At 45.9% G+C, this 18760-nt stretch overlaps 1 protein-coding gene across 2 annotated transcripts in view; it reads right to left on the bottom strand.

Moving 5' to 3' along the window:
• Window positions 1-18760, bottom strand: part of SLC22A15 (solute carrier family 22 member 15) — a 398229-nt gene that overhangs the window by 35342 nt on the left and 344127 nt on the right. For both annotated transcript variants that reach the window (XM_069635638.1, XM_069635639.1), the window contains exon 9: window positions 7634-7754. In XM_069635638.1, coding sequence (XP_069491739.1) covers window positions 7634-7754 — 121 coding nt within the window. The remainder of the gene's footprint in view (window positions 1-7633; window positions 7755-18760) is intronic.

Here is an 18760-nt window from a genome sequence, read left to right as displayed (position 1 = left end):
TAAATATAAGCTGAACATATCAAATTAAAACATGACATAAAATATCCACTTTTAAATATATATATATATATATATATATATATATATACACATGTAACTACATATACATATAAATACACATCCATATGTGTACACTTGCAATGGCGGGCAGCGAACCCAGCTCCCTCAGTATGGTAAACCGGCAACCTTCCCCTTGAGCTATGTCGCTTGTGTGCTGAAACAGAAGCCTTCATATATATATATACTAAGGAATATAATAGAAATGCTCATTAACGAGCTACACCAACGAAATGAGGGCCTAGCAAACTGCCTCCCAGCCGGGTCCCAAGAACATACCTGACCTGTGTGCATTTGGTTTCAAACGCGAGCAGCGTATAAAAGAAAACCACACACACAAACACACACACACACGCGACGCATGTGAAGAGAAATGAAACTACATGGAGCTGTATTGCCACCGTGACAAACATATGGGCAATGCGCACTGGACTTGCCATGTTATTATTACACACAAGTTAAACACCGAAGGTAGCATACGAACCTGTGTAACAGGCCATGTTATTACCCCAAGCTGGATCCTAGTGCAGTGAGCTATGTGAGAGAACCCACACTTCCCCTGAGGAGAAAGAATGTTAAAACACACGTGGGCAGAGCGCGCTGGCTCCGGAGACTGGAGGCAGCCGCGCTAAAATAAACAAACCTCCCCTGAAGGGAAAGAATCCCACGTGTCGCCGCCTGAGATTTATGAGGCAGGTGACTGTGATTACACTGAACACGGCGAAAACGCTGCACACTGTACAATTACTCATAGTACAAGAAAATACAACACTCTTTCACTGGTACAGTGCAATAAATCACTTTCAATATACATAAATAACAGAAAATAACACTCTAAACTCCATAAATTCAACACGAAGTCAAGAACTATGAGGAGTGACTTAGCTTGTGGATTTCAGCAGCAAAGAAAGAGGGGTTGGGGTTAGAGTAATGGACATATGTAGAGGAGGGTCCGTGCTCATTGGTCCCCTGCAGGGCATGACCTGTCCTCCATGATGGTTTGGGGAGTTCCCCATACATTGACATTGAACTCTATCTAGTTCTGTTGTGGAAACTTTTTGTTTGTAAAAGTATTTTCTTTGCTGCTGTGGTTTCAGAGTAAAGATTGTAATGCATAATATGAGCCTCCTGTCTTGTCATAGAATCTACGTGCATACCGTGAAAGATAGCTTCTACCATGTGCTCTCTGCCCAGACTTGTACACAACCACAACAAATGAACCCTTTTATATTTGTTACTGATGGTAGAAGGCTTACCTTGCCCTGGGAAGAGATGGTTTGTTTCATCCTTCTGCTAGGTAATCAGCAAGTGGGCACAGGGAGGAAAAGCTCTGACCACAGATACTGCCAGAATCCTGAGAATCCACAGCATGAAACCATGCGTGGAGCCCAGAGAAGGGATAAAAGAGCCAAATTGCTCTGGGAATGTTTTCCTGCCAGTGGCACTCCTGCTCAGCTGCTGCAGGCTCCAGTACTGGGCACCACGTCCGCTCTCCCTATCTGACTAGTAATCTTCTATTGCCTTTGGTGGAAAAGAGGTGGGAAGGTTGAAATTATGCCCACACACTGATCTCTGCACTGCCAGGAAGGTGTCATGTTGCTGAACCCCTTGGCATGGAGAAAAATAAACATGGTAGAAGGAACCAGAGTGGGCAGAGATACTGTATCTGGGCATATTCTGTATCTGGGGTCGTACCTAGGCAGATGAGAAGGTGCCTAGGCACGCGGGCCTGTGCCTGGCTTATGCGATTGTATGGACAAGAGATGGCTCTATTTGGGCAGAGAAGGCTTCCCTTGTGGATATGAGGCCATGCCTGGGCATATCGGACCAGAACGTGCCCATGAGGATTCCATGAAGTTTCCAATACAACGTTCTTATGTTGGTCTCCAGGGATGTTGGTGACTTACAGATCTCGTTGTCGCTCTCCTGGGGCACGCCACCAGTGTCTAAGCATGAATCACCCTTCATGCGGACCAACCCTTACTGTCACAGTCACACAGATGGCCGTCCATCAGCAGAGGCTTCTACACCGGATCTTTCTATTCCTGCTGACACCCCAAAGGCTTCCTTTGGTCGATGCAGTCTTCAAATTTTATTTCACGGCACAAAAGGATATCGAGAACTTCAAGGAGCCTGGGGATTCAGAAAATAATGTCGCACAGAGGACGAATGAAGATTTTGCAGGAAACAGAGCGCCACCTAGCATATGGAGGCAATAATCCTCCAGTATTAAACTACCCAGGCAGTGGGTAGCATCATTTTTAAGCATTAACCACCCATTCCAAGGGCTGAAACAGGTGGTATCTGCCGAGGGCTCGAATTAAAGGCCTGAGTATAGCAGGGGTGTTTAACGAGGGCCACAGGACATTACCACCCATTCCAGCTCTTGGAACAGGTGGTTAATGCTATTAGCACCCGTTTCATGTGCTGGAACGGGGCTAATTTATATTATTTTCTTTCTGTGAATGGGTCGCCTCGCGGCATCCTGTTCACAAAGAAAATACTAGAAAAATATGGTAGTCATGGAAAAGAAAGGCGGGGCTCCGTATGGAGCCCCTCTTCCATTTCCCTGGTGGCCAAACGGGGCAGAGCAGGAGGGGCAGCAGCAGCTTGCCGGAGGAACTCGCTGCTGCCAAAATGTGTTAAGTGGGAAGGGTGGGATTGAAAAAAAGGGAACAGAGGGTGGGGGAGATGGCGGGCGGGCAGGTGAACCGGCTATCAGGCTGCTTAGAACATGGGCTAGATTGGCAGTAATAAACCCACTTTCTTAGCCTTCTGATTGGTTGGCTCCCCCCAAAGGGTGCTAATTAGGAATGGTCAGCTAGATGAGAAGTCTGTCCAATGTGGTGTCGGATATGGAACTGCCATTGTCAAGTAGCGCACTGGCACCATCCCAAACTCAAAAGCAATTGAACTCCACTCCATGCAGAATGCTCCGATTTCTAGCAGGGTGGAACAGAATCTACACAGGGCCTGTCCCCGGCCTCATGCTGTGCTTCATCAAACTGGATGCCCTAGTCCAACAGAATCTAGATGCGCCCTGGCCCCTGCTTCTACACCGGGATGCCAGGCAGTTTACTACAGAGGATATGCCCTATTCACTGAGGTTCAAGTGCCCTGGTGAAGGGGAGTTCAAGCTGTCTGATACAAGGATGGGCAAGCCAGATAAGATGATGCCACTGCACAGGGACACTAGCAGCATCCTAGGAGAGCAGATGCATTGGAGCAACAATACATGGGCGATAGTCAAAAGGGACAGAGGGGCCCCTCCACACCAAAAGACAAGGGCCATCTCTCTAACAAGGCCAGGAGTCAGTGAGGCTTAGTGGATATGACCTTAGGTGATCCTGCACAGTCACTGATGTGACAGTGCTTTGACACAGCAAACAATTGGCTGCCTCAAATAATGCATCTCATATTAACAGCGCTGAGAAAAGGGATGCAAAGTCATGTTTCTATGCAGCACTGCTGATTCAGCAGATAGCGCCTACTCAATGTGAGGGGCTGGTCAAACCTCCCTTCTCATAGTTTTGAGATCTGCAACCTACAGGAGTTTCAAAGCCTGCTGTCACTGACCCCATACAGGATGAACCTTTGCACAAGCCTGTGGACTCTGGAACAGCCCCATCAAAATGGCATGCCAGGTAGCTGGGACAGAAAGAGAGAAAGTGAATATGGGCCAAAGATATGTTGACCATTTCTTGTAGTCGGGGTTCCTGAAGTCCCTGGAACAGTTCACTTGCTCCGGTCATCATGTGTTAACTATTTGGTCCTGCGCTGTATCACCAAATGTGATGCTTACCCAGGTCCTAGATCAACTGTCACCCATTACCTGGGTATCATTTGGCATCAGTCGACTTTAGATCCTGTGCCAGTGAGTGGACTGATTGAGCGACATTGGGGCTAGATCGGTCTTCCAAGCCACAGAGGGCTTGTGTCAATTCATGTCCTTTACGAATAAGAACTAACACCTTCCAGCAATTGATGATCCGTGTGCTGTACGTACGCAACATCTTCAACATGCCAGGCCTGGATGGTATTGCTTTGTTCATCCAGACGAGGCCTGAACATCGACAATATCTGAGCGCAGCATACTTCAAATTCCAGAAGGCCATCTTTACCCTCCAGCGCATCAAGTGTCATGTAGTCAAGGGCAGTGACGTCCACATAGGGCATGTGGTGGACAGTGGTAAACTGTTTCCCTTAGTGACCAAGACAGTGACTAACAGAAGGTTGCATGGGGACAAGACCCAGAAACACATTCTAGCCCTTCTTGGAAACTGTCCCTTATTAAAAGCAGTTTGTGCATTGTTTGAAGAAAGGCACTTGGGCTCCTGAATATACCAGACTCCCAAACAAAAGCCAAAGTTGGGGATTTGGATGTTCTGTAACAGGAATTTGCGACTCATCTGCGAACTGAAGCCACAATGATGAAATAAGTCTTTTCAGTGAATATGGATACATTGGACACGTGGGTGGGTATTGTGCATCACAGAAAAAACAGAGAGGCAGCCAGTCTCCACCAGTAAGGAGTTACTGCCAGGACAATGAAGTACATGGCCATCGGGGGTAATATCTGTAAGAAGCACAAGTATAAAGGCAATGCAAAGCCTCTCTTCAGCGCTCTTATCATCATGCCAATAAACTATTATTCCGAAGGTAGACAGGGTGAATGACAGCTGCTCAAGGAAGCTGCGGAACTGCTTTATTGGTCGGGTGAGAATGTACTAACGTTACCTTTACAGCCCACTACACTTCTTCAGTGTGCTTCTACTTTCGATGCCCTCTTCGGGAAGACAGCTCAGGTGTGTAAGTGTAAACCCCACGATTACTGAGATTTCTGGACACTGTAGTTCTCAGGTTCAGCACTCGGAATTCTGGTCACTGCAGTCAGATTCAGGGAGCCAGGAACCAACTCTTCCCCATTACCAAATGGTTCAACCTCAGTGGTGGTAATAAGGGGATAATCAGTGATCTAAAGATCACAAATAAAAAGACATACTGGACAATAAAGGTGAATATAGCTGGGATCTGGTGGGCATTCCTCACTGCCCAAAGAAAGCATATTATTCTACAGTTCCAGAATCCTGGGAGGCAGCACCATGGCTATCTAACGCCCCACTAAGGAATAACAAATTCCTGACTATTCCCTCACCCTAGCCCCCAGAGGTTGAAACATGTGGTAATGTGGGGGTGCTGGTTCCTGGCTGCCTGAAGACTACAGTGACCATAAGTCACAGGATCTTTGGAAGCAACACGGACTATGCCTTCCTGTAGAGAAGGAGGATTGGAAATGCCAAAAGGAAAAGAAAATTCAAGAAGAGGCATACTAGGATTTAACTTCACTTTCTGTAATCTGCCGTCCTTTCTGCTCAGACGCCACTGCTGCTTTCTACACAGCAGATTGGCAGTCTGCTTCTGGAGCTGAAACTGCACATGGCGGTCCTAGTCGGCCTTCTCATGGTCTGGTGAGAACTAAACCCCCAGAGGCTTTGCCCCCGTTTACTCGTGATTGATCCAGTGAGCACTACACCTGCATAGGCGACTCCTCCGCTTGCTACCCATGGATGTGGCGAGGACTAAACCTGCATAGGCGACTCCTCCTCTTGCTACCCATGGATGTGGCGAGGACTAAATCTGCATAGGCGGCGACTCCGCTTGCTACCCATGGATGTGGCGAGGACTAAACCTGCATAGGAGACTCCTCCGCTTGCTACCCATGGATGTGGCGAGGACTAAACCTGCATAGGCGACTCCTCTGCTTGCTACCCATGGATGTGACGAGGACTAAACCTGCATAGGCGACTCCTCCGCTTGCTACCCATGGATGTGGCGAGGACTAAACCTGCATAGGCGACTCCTCCGCTTGCTACCCATGGATGTGGCGAGGACTAAACCTGCACATGCCCCTCCTCAGCTCCCCCCATAAATCCAGTGAAGACTAAACCTGCATAGGCGACTCCTCCGCTTTCTACCCATGGATGTGGCGAGGACTAAACCTGCATAGGCGACTCCTCTGCTTGCTACCCATGGATGTGACGAGGACTAAACCTGCATAGGCGACTCCTCCGCTTGCTACCCATGGATGTGGCGAGGACTAAACCTGCACATGCCCCTCCTCAGCTCCCCCCATAAATCCAGTGAGGACTAAACCTGCATAGGCGACTCCTCCGCTTGCTACCCATGGATGAGGCGAGGACTAAACCTGCATAGGCGACTCCTCAGCTTGCTACTCATGGATGTGGCGAGGACTAAACCTGCACATGCCCCTCAGCTCCCCCCATAAATCCAGTGAGGACTAAACCTGTATAGGCGACTCCTCCGCTTGCTACCCATGGATGTGGCCAGGACTAAACCTGCACATGCCTCGCTTAGCCTTGATCTGGTGAGGCTTGTACGGCTGATTAAATCACTCCCCATATGCTAGCATGCGTCTGAGGAAGAATACATTTTCCCACTCTCCCGTTTCGTTGCAGTGAAGCATTCTTTAATCTGATTTGCAGAGCTTCAAGTTCATGTTGGTTTTGAAGTGTTTCCATGCATTGCTCCAGCACTTACCCAGTAAGTTCATTCAAAGTGAAGCCTAATGCTCGAGTGTCCGTATGGTACTAAAGGGAAGGCGTTTCAAACAAGGAGTTCCAACTAGAGTTCCCAAGTCTCCTGCTGCAGCACACAGTTATTCCTTCATTGGCAGTCCTCAAAGGTTGGAAAAAGAGGGTCTAGAGATGTCGGCACAGCTCAGGTTCTAAACTCTCAGATGAAGTAGCCTGGCAGAGGTTTTAAAGATCCTACTTGGACTGAAATATTTCTCATAATAGCCTGGCCAAACGTCAGATCACCTTTCAGATACTGAATGGACAAGATACTGGTGTTTTCAGGTAAACCCCCTCAAAATGTATTGTATTAATAGGGATGGTACTCTCAGAGACAACTATGTTTTTCCAGGTTAAACCGCTCAGAAATCTATTGATTTCTTTGCCTGGCTCAGTTTGTTGAAACACCAAGGTATTGACCTGGCTAGGACAGTCCGATATACCCTGCTTCAATGAACTTCTTGGCGATACGATGAAGCTGAGCTGACATTTTCAGAGGGTTGTAAAATATCATACTAGCTGTACCCATCCTCCCCGTCGACATCAGACTCAGCCCCTTGCTTCTGCAGTTCAGGAAGGGGCTTAAGATCCCCTCCTCTTCAAGGAATGGTTCACCCCTAACACCTAGATTCACACACCCTCCACTCCCCACCCTGCCCGAGACAGTGATCTGATCACCATTTCTTCGTGCCCTGGTCGCTTGAAGATCCCTTGCTGCCAAATTGCCTGGCCTCCACCTCCCTTTCCCCCCTATAATTGTAAAGCGCTCAGTTGCTTCTCGAACCTAGGTCTGTGCTCAATAAATACCCTATTGATGATAATACAATGAAACACAAAAATAGTACCCTGTCTCAAACCAAGGCAGAGGGATGTATGCTGTAGGCCAAGGACACTCATGCAAGATATTTGGGGGTTGTTTGCCCAAGTTAATCTTATCCGTCCGACATATTCTAAAAACAATACAAAAGGCAGACTTGGCTTACCTGATGACTGTGGGATAGAGCTCGGATGTAAAGATGTAAACGATGTTAAAGGCGGCGCTGATGGTCAACTTCCCCACCAATGACAGGGAATGGCTGTTGACAAAGGAGAAGAAGCCGCTGTCTGATGGAGAGAAAAAGCAACGCATGTGACAGCCGAACCCATGCAAACAACATCCTTAATAGCATTAATAAAGAGGGCACCGGGTCATTTCTTCTTTTCAAAATCCTATTTCATTCACAGAACCCTAGCTGTTCTGCCTCATTGGCACTGCAGGGGGTTGTGCAACGCATTGCTGCTCATCAGCAAACCCAGGCTTCTATTTTCAACCCTAAAAAGTACATCTCTTCACTTGGGGTAATCTCCCAGCAGCTCCAAAGATGCTGCTAAACCCAAACGTGCAGTAAGAGCCAAACTGCTGTTCTCAGATCAGGATTTTCATTCAGAGGAGCTAGGTTTGCGATTGCTCATTTAGAAGACTTCCACGATCTTTCTGCCAAAACAAAGTTTTAGGGAGTTTTACAAATGTCCACCTGATGTAGGATTTTATAAGACTCAAACATGGGACACAGGGATCCAACTCTTAGTATATGCCTGAACCACACATGTTTTATTGGTAGCAATGGCTGAGCAGCCAGGCTGGTTTTAGGAGCAAGGGCTGTAGGTGGCACAACGAACTTAAGAGTACATACATATGCCAAAGAAACACAGACACACTAGAGGTTACATCACAATAATGGTTTCTTTTATATATACAATAAGGTTATGTAATTATTAAGAAAGGTAAATGCATAGAAGTGCCAATGCAATCTTCACAGTAAGTATTCACGTGTCCAATACTTGTAGAACGGCACTATGCAAGCCAAAAGGGAAGTAAAATACTTCTGCAATAACTTTTAGAACATCCGTTTCAGGTAAAAACTGATGAAACCAACAAAGCAGGTAAATATTTGCAATTATTTCACAGACGCCAGGCACTTGAGAAATCCATTCCCATCTAGTTATGAATGTCGCAGTCAGATTGGAGGGCAAAACAGGTAAGGCACGAGGTGTAGAAAGTCAAAGGTTCCAGAAGAAGTCTTCAGTAGCAAGTACGTAACATTCTTTGCAGGGAAAAGGATCAGGGGCTTCAGAGAAGGACACAGCAATCAGACCTGGGTGTACGTGTATGGGCAAACTCCCAAACACACGAATCAGCACTCCAGCAACACAGGAGCAGTTGCCCATAAGGAGTCGTGTGCTTCCGTACTAAAACACAATATGCCTTTAAGAGCTATGGAGCAGACATACTCCATAGTACAGGTAGAATATAAGGAAAAAGAGATCCAAAAGACAGAGTCCACAAGAATGAATGAGGGGGAAAAAGGCTCCACTCATTCAGTATTGGAAGAAAAAGGTCCAGAAGTCGAATAAAAAGTGCTGGTGGTCTCACTAGACGAGGGAATGAAGCATAAAAATGAAAACAAAAAACAAATATATCCGACACAAAGTTATTGTGTTCATATGGCGTATCATGGACATTCTCGGGAAGCCTTTCACCAAACAATAACTTGGCGGTATACGGCCACTATATTTGCTGAATACTCCAAGAGAAAGCCAATGTGACTGTTTGAGCACACATTCAGTTCCCAGGGGTCTTTCTGTCCCGTTTTAGCTCTACACTTTTTGCTTTTCGTTATTTCTAGGAACCTTGACCTCTGTGTGGCCAAAGGGACTTCTACTGAAGCCTTCCTGACACTACAACCCTTTTTAGTAAATAAGACAGGGGTGCTTTTTAAGCACCTCATTTTGTCCTTAGGGTAATAGATCCCCCTTTAATAAGTTTTGTTAATAGGGCAATGGCCGCTGTAGCTTTAATTTTAGCTTTGCCAATGGTGTAAGATTATGCATTAATAGCTCAACGTACCTTATCGGTAGTGTAAGGGATCAGGAGTAAGACTTGCTCACAGTGGCATGTTAGGTATTGGCTATAGACCTATTTCTCAAAACAATAAGAGGGTTGGGGGGGTATCCTACCTGTCCCTAATCCTAAGAGGGGGTTCCCTGCCTCAACAAAACAAGGGAATGTCTGTCAGGATGTTAAACAAAAGAGCGGCCTGCATCCTGTGTTCAAACCTTAAGCTGACCCTTACACTCTGACCTGAACATGATGTGACCAAGGGGATTTCAACGAGCCATATTCATACGGCCCTTATGGATTTCCCTTCAAAGTTCCACTAGGAAACTTCCCCCAGAGTCCTGCTGGCAGTTCAAAATGGTTCTCCAGGGATACTTCCTGTTGAAGGCCATGGCTAGTGGCCCAGTAGCATTTTGCGGCCGTGCCCACTGGCCAGGAGCAAAGGCCCTTGCTAGTGGGCTCAAAAGACATGTTGGCCGTGGCCACCTAGTGGGTCCACATAAACATATTGGGTGAACATGTACAGTGTGCCCCAGTAGCAGAGTCATCTTTTGGTGTCAGGGGCGTGGATAATAGGGCACCAGCGGGAGGCCGAGTGCATCACTGGGCACCAGGAGGAGACAAGGGATGACAGCTACCCCCCACCTGCCCGCTCTCTGGCTCTGCCACAGATTGTACACCGCCTTCATCGTCTTTCTGATGCTTGTATCTGCTTAGATCCACATCCGTTGCATAGGTTGACATTTAGCGGCTGATGCAGAGCATTGCATAACTTATTTCGAGTTTTGGAAAGGGGTGCCGGCGGGGCGTGTCTGTAATAATATCCCTAGCGTGACAAACTGTACCTATGGACCTTCACACGTCGAGGTCCTCAGATTGTTTTCTTTCAGACATGAAGTGTACACAAGAGTACAGGAAAGTACAAAAAGGTTTAAGATGTCTATGTACCTTCAACTCCAGGAGGTGAGGCAGGGTGGGCACATGTGAATCTAAGCAGATACAACAATTTGAAAGACACTACCCAGAGAAGGAAGTGGGGGTTGTTAGAAGGTACATCGGCAAAAAGATGTCTTAACACTGCTTGTCCCACCTGAGAATCACTCCTTGCTTGAGAATTCACGCAGTAATGCTGCATGAAAGTGTGAATTGAGCTCCATGTTGCTACTTTGAAAATAGGGTCTAATGGCACAATGAATTTGCAATTAATGCTAGAGTACCACCAGTACCTCGAGTTGAGTGTGTTCTGGGTGTAAATGGTAACGTTTTTCTTGGCCAGAGAGTAGGAAAGTTGGATGCAATTTACAATGCATCTTGAGATAGCTAAATTAGAGACCGGATCCCCTTCTCTTCCAGCAGCTAAGGAGACAAAGAATTGATCCGTCTTCCTTATTGGGTTTGTTTTATTCAGACAGTACATTACCACCCTCCTAACAACTAGTGTATAGCTGGACCGGGGTTTTGAAAGAATGCTGGAAGTTCTATTGACCAACATGAAATTTGACAATACATTTCGGGGAAAATCAACACTGTTTTGTCTTTGTGAATGGTAACAAACGGAACTTTAACTGAAAGGTGCTTGCAGTTCACTGACTCGTCTTATTGGAGTGATGGCTATTAGAAAAGCATTCTTATAGGTCAGGTGCTTAAGACTAGATATATGCATAGGTTCAAAAGTAGTCCCATAAGCTTTGTAAGGATGACATTTAAGTCCCACTCCAGGGGGTGGAGTTGAAATTGGACATAGTCTTTTGACCCCTTCCATGAAAGCATTGACCACAGGAACCCTCCACCAAGATACCTAGCTCTGTCAGGTGGTGTATGCGGAGAGCGCTAAACACTAACCCTGAGACCAGCAAGTATAGCAGGTATATTATAGCAGAAGCTGAACAGTCAATGGGGTTGGCATTACTTCTTTTGCACCACAACACAAAGCGTTTCTATTTGTTGAAATAACAGTGCCTTGTGTTTGGTTTACATGCCTCTTAAGATGTCCATGCATCTTAGAGGTAGGTTTAGGTGCCCAATTTCTATGACCACAGGAACTAGGTTGCCAAGTTCAGTCACTGATGCTGTGACATGTTGAAGGGGCTTGGCAGTTTGACTGGTGGGCAAAGTGACATTTTGAGCAGGTGTGAGAGCCGCGTTTGTCATGCGCACAGTGGAGCAATTAGGATAATTGTGAGATGTTCCTGGTGCAGTGTATGCAAATATCCCAGACCAAATGATCCACAGTGCTTTACCCTTGCACCTTGTGTGGCAAAGAATGGATGTGTAATCAAGGCCTCTTGCATTCCTTTGTGTTGGAGACATCTATGCCTGGACACCCCAATTCTTTGAAGATTGTTAGGCAAGATTGCATGCAGTACCCTGTGGGAGACTGCACCAGCCTTGTCCTCTTGGCAATAGTTAACCCAACCTTTGGTATAAGCATGTACTACACAAGTTGGAAGAGCGACTTATCTCAAGAGGGGTCAATGTGAGCTGTAGGGTTGCAACAGAGTTTCACAATGACAAGTATCCAAATAACACTTACACTCAAGGTTTCTTGATTACACTATGATTTATTAATTTGTCAGTTCAGTAAGCCTTCTTTAGAAAGGGGCAAATATGTAACACTTAAATATGCTTCGAAAATACACACTCAGTTTCAATAAATCAGTAGATTACATTTTGGAATGTCAAACAGACACTTCCTACACTCTGAGGGGACTTCAATAACTAGGACACTGGACATTGATATATCACTGGTACAATGCTGAGTTTGGTGTCAAAAGGAAAAAGTTAGTGAAGGAAATAATGGTTAACACGTTTCTCAAACAGGTAAGCACCTTTGAACCCCCCCAATGCTATGTAGATTAACCCTTTCCCAGCTATACAAGTAAAGAATGTATGACATTTTGGAGGGATAGTTAAAACACAAATTCAGAGGTTAGAAGTGTCTTCAGGGAGCCAGGACAGCCAATGTCACATAAGAAAAGTCTGGAGGTGCCAAGGCACTTCTTGAAGGTAAGTAAAAAGTCTTGCACAATGTAAAAAGGGAGTTTTGTAGAAAAAGAAATCACTTGTTGGGCCCCAAGTTGGGAGGCTTGTGGCTAACAAAGCTACAAGCAACTTGGCAAAATGCAGCAAATGCAAGTCTCAACTGAGAGCAAGCATGCTACACAACAAGAGGTAAGTACCTCTTAGTTTACAGTACCTTAGGTCTGAAGAAATTGGTTACAACTGGCTTGTGTTCCTGTTGCTCCTGTGCCTCAGTCGTGGGGACAAGACGGAGGATGCCTGGGGACTCCTGCACTAGGATTCGAAGGTCGGCGGCAGCAATGGGCAAAGTTCAAATCAGCGGCATTTCGCGGTTTCAGGTTCTCACGAATAGCACCACCACAGTTCTTGCGCACCTTGTAGGCTTGCCTTGCTTCTGGGGTGCAGCATCTGTTGAGGTGGTTCATGCTTGGTCAGTCCTGCTTTGAGGGAGTCTGGAGGATCTTCCTGGAGCTCGGGTCTGGCTTAAAGATGATGCACTCGATTCTGGTGTTCCTCTCCCTGGCACTCGGTTTCTGCAGCAGCAAACGGAAGTATAGACAGCAACCAGAGGATTTCCACATGAGTTTGTCTTGGGGTCGATTGGTCCCACCAACCCAAGGGGAGAAGTAGTCCTTTGCAGGGCTTCTCTAGTCGAGGTGAATTCGGAGCTTAAGCACTGCATCAGGGCTTCCCCGGGCAAACCAACGGTCCAGGAGTTGCAGCAAGCGTCTCTTCCAAGTTCTTCTTCGGACTCCTTTGTCCAGTGGTCGACTCTGCCTTCTGTCTAAAAGACCTTGCCTTTTATGGCAGTCTCTCCCATTCGATTGAAGCCTAGCCGTCACTCACACAAGGTGGCTGTCCACCAAGGACATCCAGCCGGCCAATCTCCTTTGGGTGCATTCCTGTAACCAAGGAGACTAAGCACTCAGTTTCGGGCACCCATGTTTCCTGCCCTGCCAGACATGCTGGAGCCAGAGGCGGGCTTCACTTGTGAATCCCGCCAAAGACAAAACAAACAAAGGGACCAAACCTAATTTGCCACACAGAGTAAATCTCAAGAAAGGCCTTTCCAACAACAAATGGGGAGAAAAGAAGACTGGGGATAAAATGGGCACCCATGGGTGCTGTACTGCAGCTGCAATGACAACCGCAGTAGAAACACTCAATGGTAGAAAAAAGTAAGCCACTGCCATCAGCCATTAATTGTAGAAAGGGGAACAAAAATGTTACATGAGAAAGTAGACAAAGGGGATACTAAGTAACCCCTCCAGCCCCCTATGGAAGATGGTGTGTGCTGGGTCTAGAAAGTTACAAAAGGCAAGTCAATTTCACTTCACTGCTCTTGGAAACAGTAGTTTTTCCAAGAGAAGGAATTTAAACCTTTGGAAAATCTGAGAGACTTCCCTGTGCCACTGCACTGAAGGTGCCGTGTGACACAATGTAAAGATGATGCCTATGGAGTTGGTTAGACTCCAGAGACCAAATCACAGAAAGAATACATGAGAGAGTGGGGAAAAGGTCTCCAGGATAAAAATTAAAAGTCCTAAAGTCCAGCAAAAGAGCTGGGGGTCTATAAGGTAGAAGGGAATTAGCACAAATCCTGAGAATTCTCCTTAACAAAGACGTTGTGTAAAATGTCTGTGTAACTCCCATTTGTGTTCTGTGTGAAGCTGTATGTTTCTGCTCAAATCGTCTGCTAGACAGTTGTGGTTCCCTGGAACATGTGACAGGAGGAAGATGTCCTTGTTTAGAGACCAATTTCAGATCTTCTGAGCTAGTTTGGACAGACTTAGTGAGTGTTCCCCCCCTGTTTGTTTATTTAAAACATGGCTGTTGTGCTGTCTGTGAGGACAGCAGTCTTCCCTGCTATTTTGTGTTGAAAAGTGTTTATTTGTTTGGTAATGCGCACCAAGCCCTCGGGTAGACGGGCGCAACAGAGACAAGAAATCTTAAAACTTAGTTACAGTGCAAAGGTAGCAATACATAGAGCAGTGATTGCAATAGGAGCAAAATACAAGGTACAAGATACATCAGGTACAAAGCAATGGTCTTGGTGAGTCAAGGAAGCGTTATCATGAGTATCAGTGTCTGCACACATACATATACACATTTGTATATACAACCTTACATGTCTGCGTTATCGTATATCCATGGTACATACAAATATGACAGAGCAGACGACCATGCGTGCACAGTTCACCAAACTGCAGTGTAGTTTGGTGGAAACAAAGGGTCGTGTAGGGGCTGGAGTGGTAGAAGTGTAGTTCGGCAGTTAGGTGTCGTTAGTGTGTAGCCAATTGAGTATCTTATGTTTAAATATAGGGTAGGGTTGTTCTAGTCTGAGGTCGACTGGTAATTTCTTCCAACATTGTGCCGCTTTAACAGGGAAGCTGGTTCCTCCCGCTGTCGAGCGTTTGAACCTGGGAATCTCCAACATAAATGAGTTGGCAGATCTCGTAGGGTGGGTGGTAGTTCTAGTAATTCTATCCATTAGGTATGTAGGTGCTAGGTTATTCAGGCATTTGGAGGTGAGGGATGCTGTTTTGAGGATAATTCTGTCTGTTATTTTCAGCCAGTTAACCTCCTTCCTGAATTCGGTAATATGCTCTCTGTAAGGGATGTTCAATCCTGCCCTCAGGGCGTTATTCTGCAGTCTTTGGATCTTGTCTGTAATGTATTTGTTGGCTCCCGAGTACAGGGCATTACAGTAATCTAGCCTTGACATAATAAGAGCATTAGCTAGTGTGGTGCAGCTCGCTCTCGAGAGGTATGGTCTGGAAGCTCTGTTGAGTTTGCAAGTGTACGTTGTGGATGAGGCAAGGGAGTTGACTTGCTTTTTGAGAGTGAGAGAGAAGTCTAAGTAGAATCCTAAAGTTTTAACTACAGACATCACCTTGATAGGGTTGTTATCAATGTTAAAGGATGTGTAGCTTGGGCTGAGTTTTTGGATATTGGCTTCATAATAATAATAATAATAATAATTAGGCACTTATATAGCGCTACGAACCCTCAGGTATCTGAGCGCTGCTTATTACCCACGGTGTGTGGTGCTCATTTATCGACCTCGGAAGGATGAAAGGCTGAGTTTGGCCCTGCCGGGATTCGAACCTGCGTTAGCAGGCTCTGCACGGATGTCAAAGCAAGCGCTCTACTCGCTGTGCCACTTGACCGGCTAAGACATAGCCTAAGATTAGTAACTCAGTTTTTTTGTCATTCAGGCAGAGGCCATGGGATGCCATCCATGGCTGAATGAGGGTGTATATTTTGTTCACCAAGGCTGAGTCCGCCTCGAAGTTGCCCGAAAGGGGTATGAGGATCTGTGTGTCATCTGCATAATTAGTGTAGATGACACCCAGTCTATCCAACTTGTCAAACCGAGGCTTGGTGAAGATATTATACATAGTAGGGGAGACACAGGAACCTTGTGGGACCCCGCAGATTATTTTGATAGGGTCGGCAGAGGCTGACGTAGAGAAGACTCATGGTCTGGTTAGCTAAGAAGGATTGGACCCAAGCTATGGCATCTTTGGTGAAGTTGGCGGCAGATTAGAGGTGGTTGCATAACACTACATGGTCCACCAAGTCGAACACTGCCGACAAGTCCAGTAGGAGTAGCAAAGCTATTTTTCCATTATCCTTTAATTCTTCAATTTGTGTCTTAAGGTCTAACAGCGCTGTTTCAGTGCAATGGAGAGGGCGGAAGCCCGATTGTCATGAGCCAAGTAGGTGGTTGGCTTCCAGACAGTCCTGAATTGGTATGTAAGCAGCTCTATCTAAAATTTTAAGTAGAAATGGCACAGTGGTGATGGGTCTGTAATTGGTAGGGATAGAGGGGTCCAGAGTTTGTTTTTTAAGTAATGGTAGGACCCAGGATTCTTTAAGATTGGCCAGTACTGTGTTCGTTTTAAATGAGGAGTATATGAGCTTGGAGATAAACGGGGCTAGGTCTCTGGCTGCCTCCTTTATTAGCTGTGCTGGGCACGTGTCGCCTTTACAGTTAGGTTTGAGGGAGAGTATTATTTTTTCTGTTTCAGGTATGGAGTCTTGAATCTAAAGGGTGTGGTTGTCCTGGACACCGAGGGGTGGCTAGTTTGTTGGTCAATGAGTGGTAGTGAGGCCTTTTATTTTTATAGCAATTTTACATTGTAAGGACACGATTTTGTTCGATAGAGCATTTTATATGTTGGTGCACCATGTTTTATCCTTTGGGGCATTGTCTACTGGTTTGATTGGGGATTCTAGTTCGCGGAGGATGGAGAATAATTCTTCAGTGTTGGATTTAGCTTTCTCAATTCTTTGATTGAAGGTGTTGTTTTTGGCTTTGGTTATTTCTTTTTTGTACATTTTTGCAAATTCTGTTCGGTTATTTTTGTTATTTTCAGAAGGGGAGTGACGCCAAATGGATTGGAGTTTCCTTTTTTGTGATCTTAAGGATTTGAGTTGTGGGGTGAACCAGGCATTCAGGTGCGCTACTTGCCTAGCTTTGCGCAGTTTGACAGGAGCAATCATGTCCAGTGCCTTAGTCATAGCATTGTTAAAGGTATTTACCAATGCGTCAGGGTTGTTATTTTCCATTCCAGAGATGGCAGGGAGGAGAAGAGGGATACGTTTTTCAGCAGTAATATCCTTCTTACTTCAGGTAGGGAGAGGCGGTGCCATGTTATTAGGCTTGGGGCTGAGGAGGTCTAATGCGGCAGAGAAATTTATTAAGTGATGATCTGTCCAAGACGTGGGACAATATTGGTAATGTTGATGTTGCAGTTTAGTTTGGATACCCAGCCAAGGGTCCTTCCTTTGATATGCGTTGGTGAGAGGACTTTTTGCGTAAGACCGTGGTCATTTAGTAAGGCTGCAATAGATTCAGCATGTTTGTTGTCAGTATCATAAAAGCCTAGATTGAAATCCCCCAACAGTAGTGTTTGAGAGTGATCTTTAGTGTTGTCGGCTAGAAGACTGGTTAGGTCGTATTCGAAGGTGCCTAGAGGCCCAGGGGGTCTATATATCAAGTGGATAGTTAGAGTACGGTTGTTGTAGAGGGGCAATTTGGCGGAGAGTACTTCACAGGATGTGAAGGGAGCTGAGGTGGCAAGTCTAATAGGGTAGGTTCTTTTGAAGATGATGGCTAGGTCACCACCTCTGGCATTAGGCCGGTCCACTCTAATGATTTGGTAGTTATTAGGTACTTCTAACATAGAGTTGGTCCTGCGGCCTTGTGTATCCAAGTCTCAGTTATGGCCAGTAAATCGAAATTGTCATTGTTTAAGATGTCTGTGATTTCGGTAGCATGGGCTACCACTGATCTAGAGTTAATGAGGGACCCTGTTAGCATTAAGGTACTGTCAAGGTTGGCAGTTGGCGAGGTTTTGTGAGAGAGGGTATCTCGGGAAGTGTATTTTTTGGGGGGCGTTTGGTCAGTGGTATTGGTAGTTTGCGTTAGTGTGGAGGAGAAGTTCTTATACCGGGAAATAGTTAGATTATTGGCGTCGTTAGGGAAGTTTTTCTAAGGTTCATAGATAGGGGAGAATCGAGACCTAAGTATCAGGTTAATATCCTGAGGGGGGTTTGTTATGATGGCAGTGGCCATAATGGTTATGATGGCACAGTTATGTAGTGCCGTCTGGGATAGTTTAGCCAAGTAGGCAGAGGTCATAGTATGACCCCAGCATAGCCTGACAAACATCTAAGTGTTAATTCAGTGTAGATGAAGGGAGGCGGGACTTCTGTGATATACCTAGCAGATGCTAGTTGTAGTTAGATCACATCTAGGCTAGTCAATGCAATACACACCTAGGCTAAATGCAATTGTAGGCGCAGGGCACATCTAGGCTAGTCAATGCAAAACACACCTAGGCTAAATGCAATTGTAGGCGCAGGGCACTTCTAGGCTAGTCAATGCAAAACACACCTAGGCTAAATGCAATTGTAGGCGCAGGGCACATCTAGGCTAATCAATGCAAAACACACCTAGGCTAAATGCAATTGTAGGCGCAGGACACTTCTAGGCTAGTCAATGCAAAACACACATAGGCTAATGTGTGTAATGCCTTGAAAACTGCTAGCAATTCTAGAAGGTTAATATGCTTCTTTGACATTGATTGGGTCCACATACCGTGTGCTGTGTGGTGGAGATGTGTTCCCCACCCTGAAAGGGATGCATCTGTTTAAGTGGTTGACTTTTAAGAGGTTCACACTTGTCCACTAGGGCAGTGCT

Source organism: Ambystoma mexicanum, chromosome 7p (assembly GCF_040938575.1).
Source record: "Ambystoma mexicanum isolate Mex_15411 chromosome 7p, UKY_AmexF1_1, whole genome shotgun sequence".
NCBI classification, from domain to species: domain Eukaryota; kingdom Metazoa; phylum Chordata; class Amphibia; order Caudata; family Ambystomatidae; genus Ambystoma; species Ambystoma mexicanum.
The sequence above is the reverse complement of the archived record's forward strand: the minus strand, read 5'-3'. Positions and strand labels throughout refer to the sequence as shown.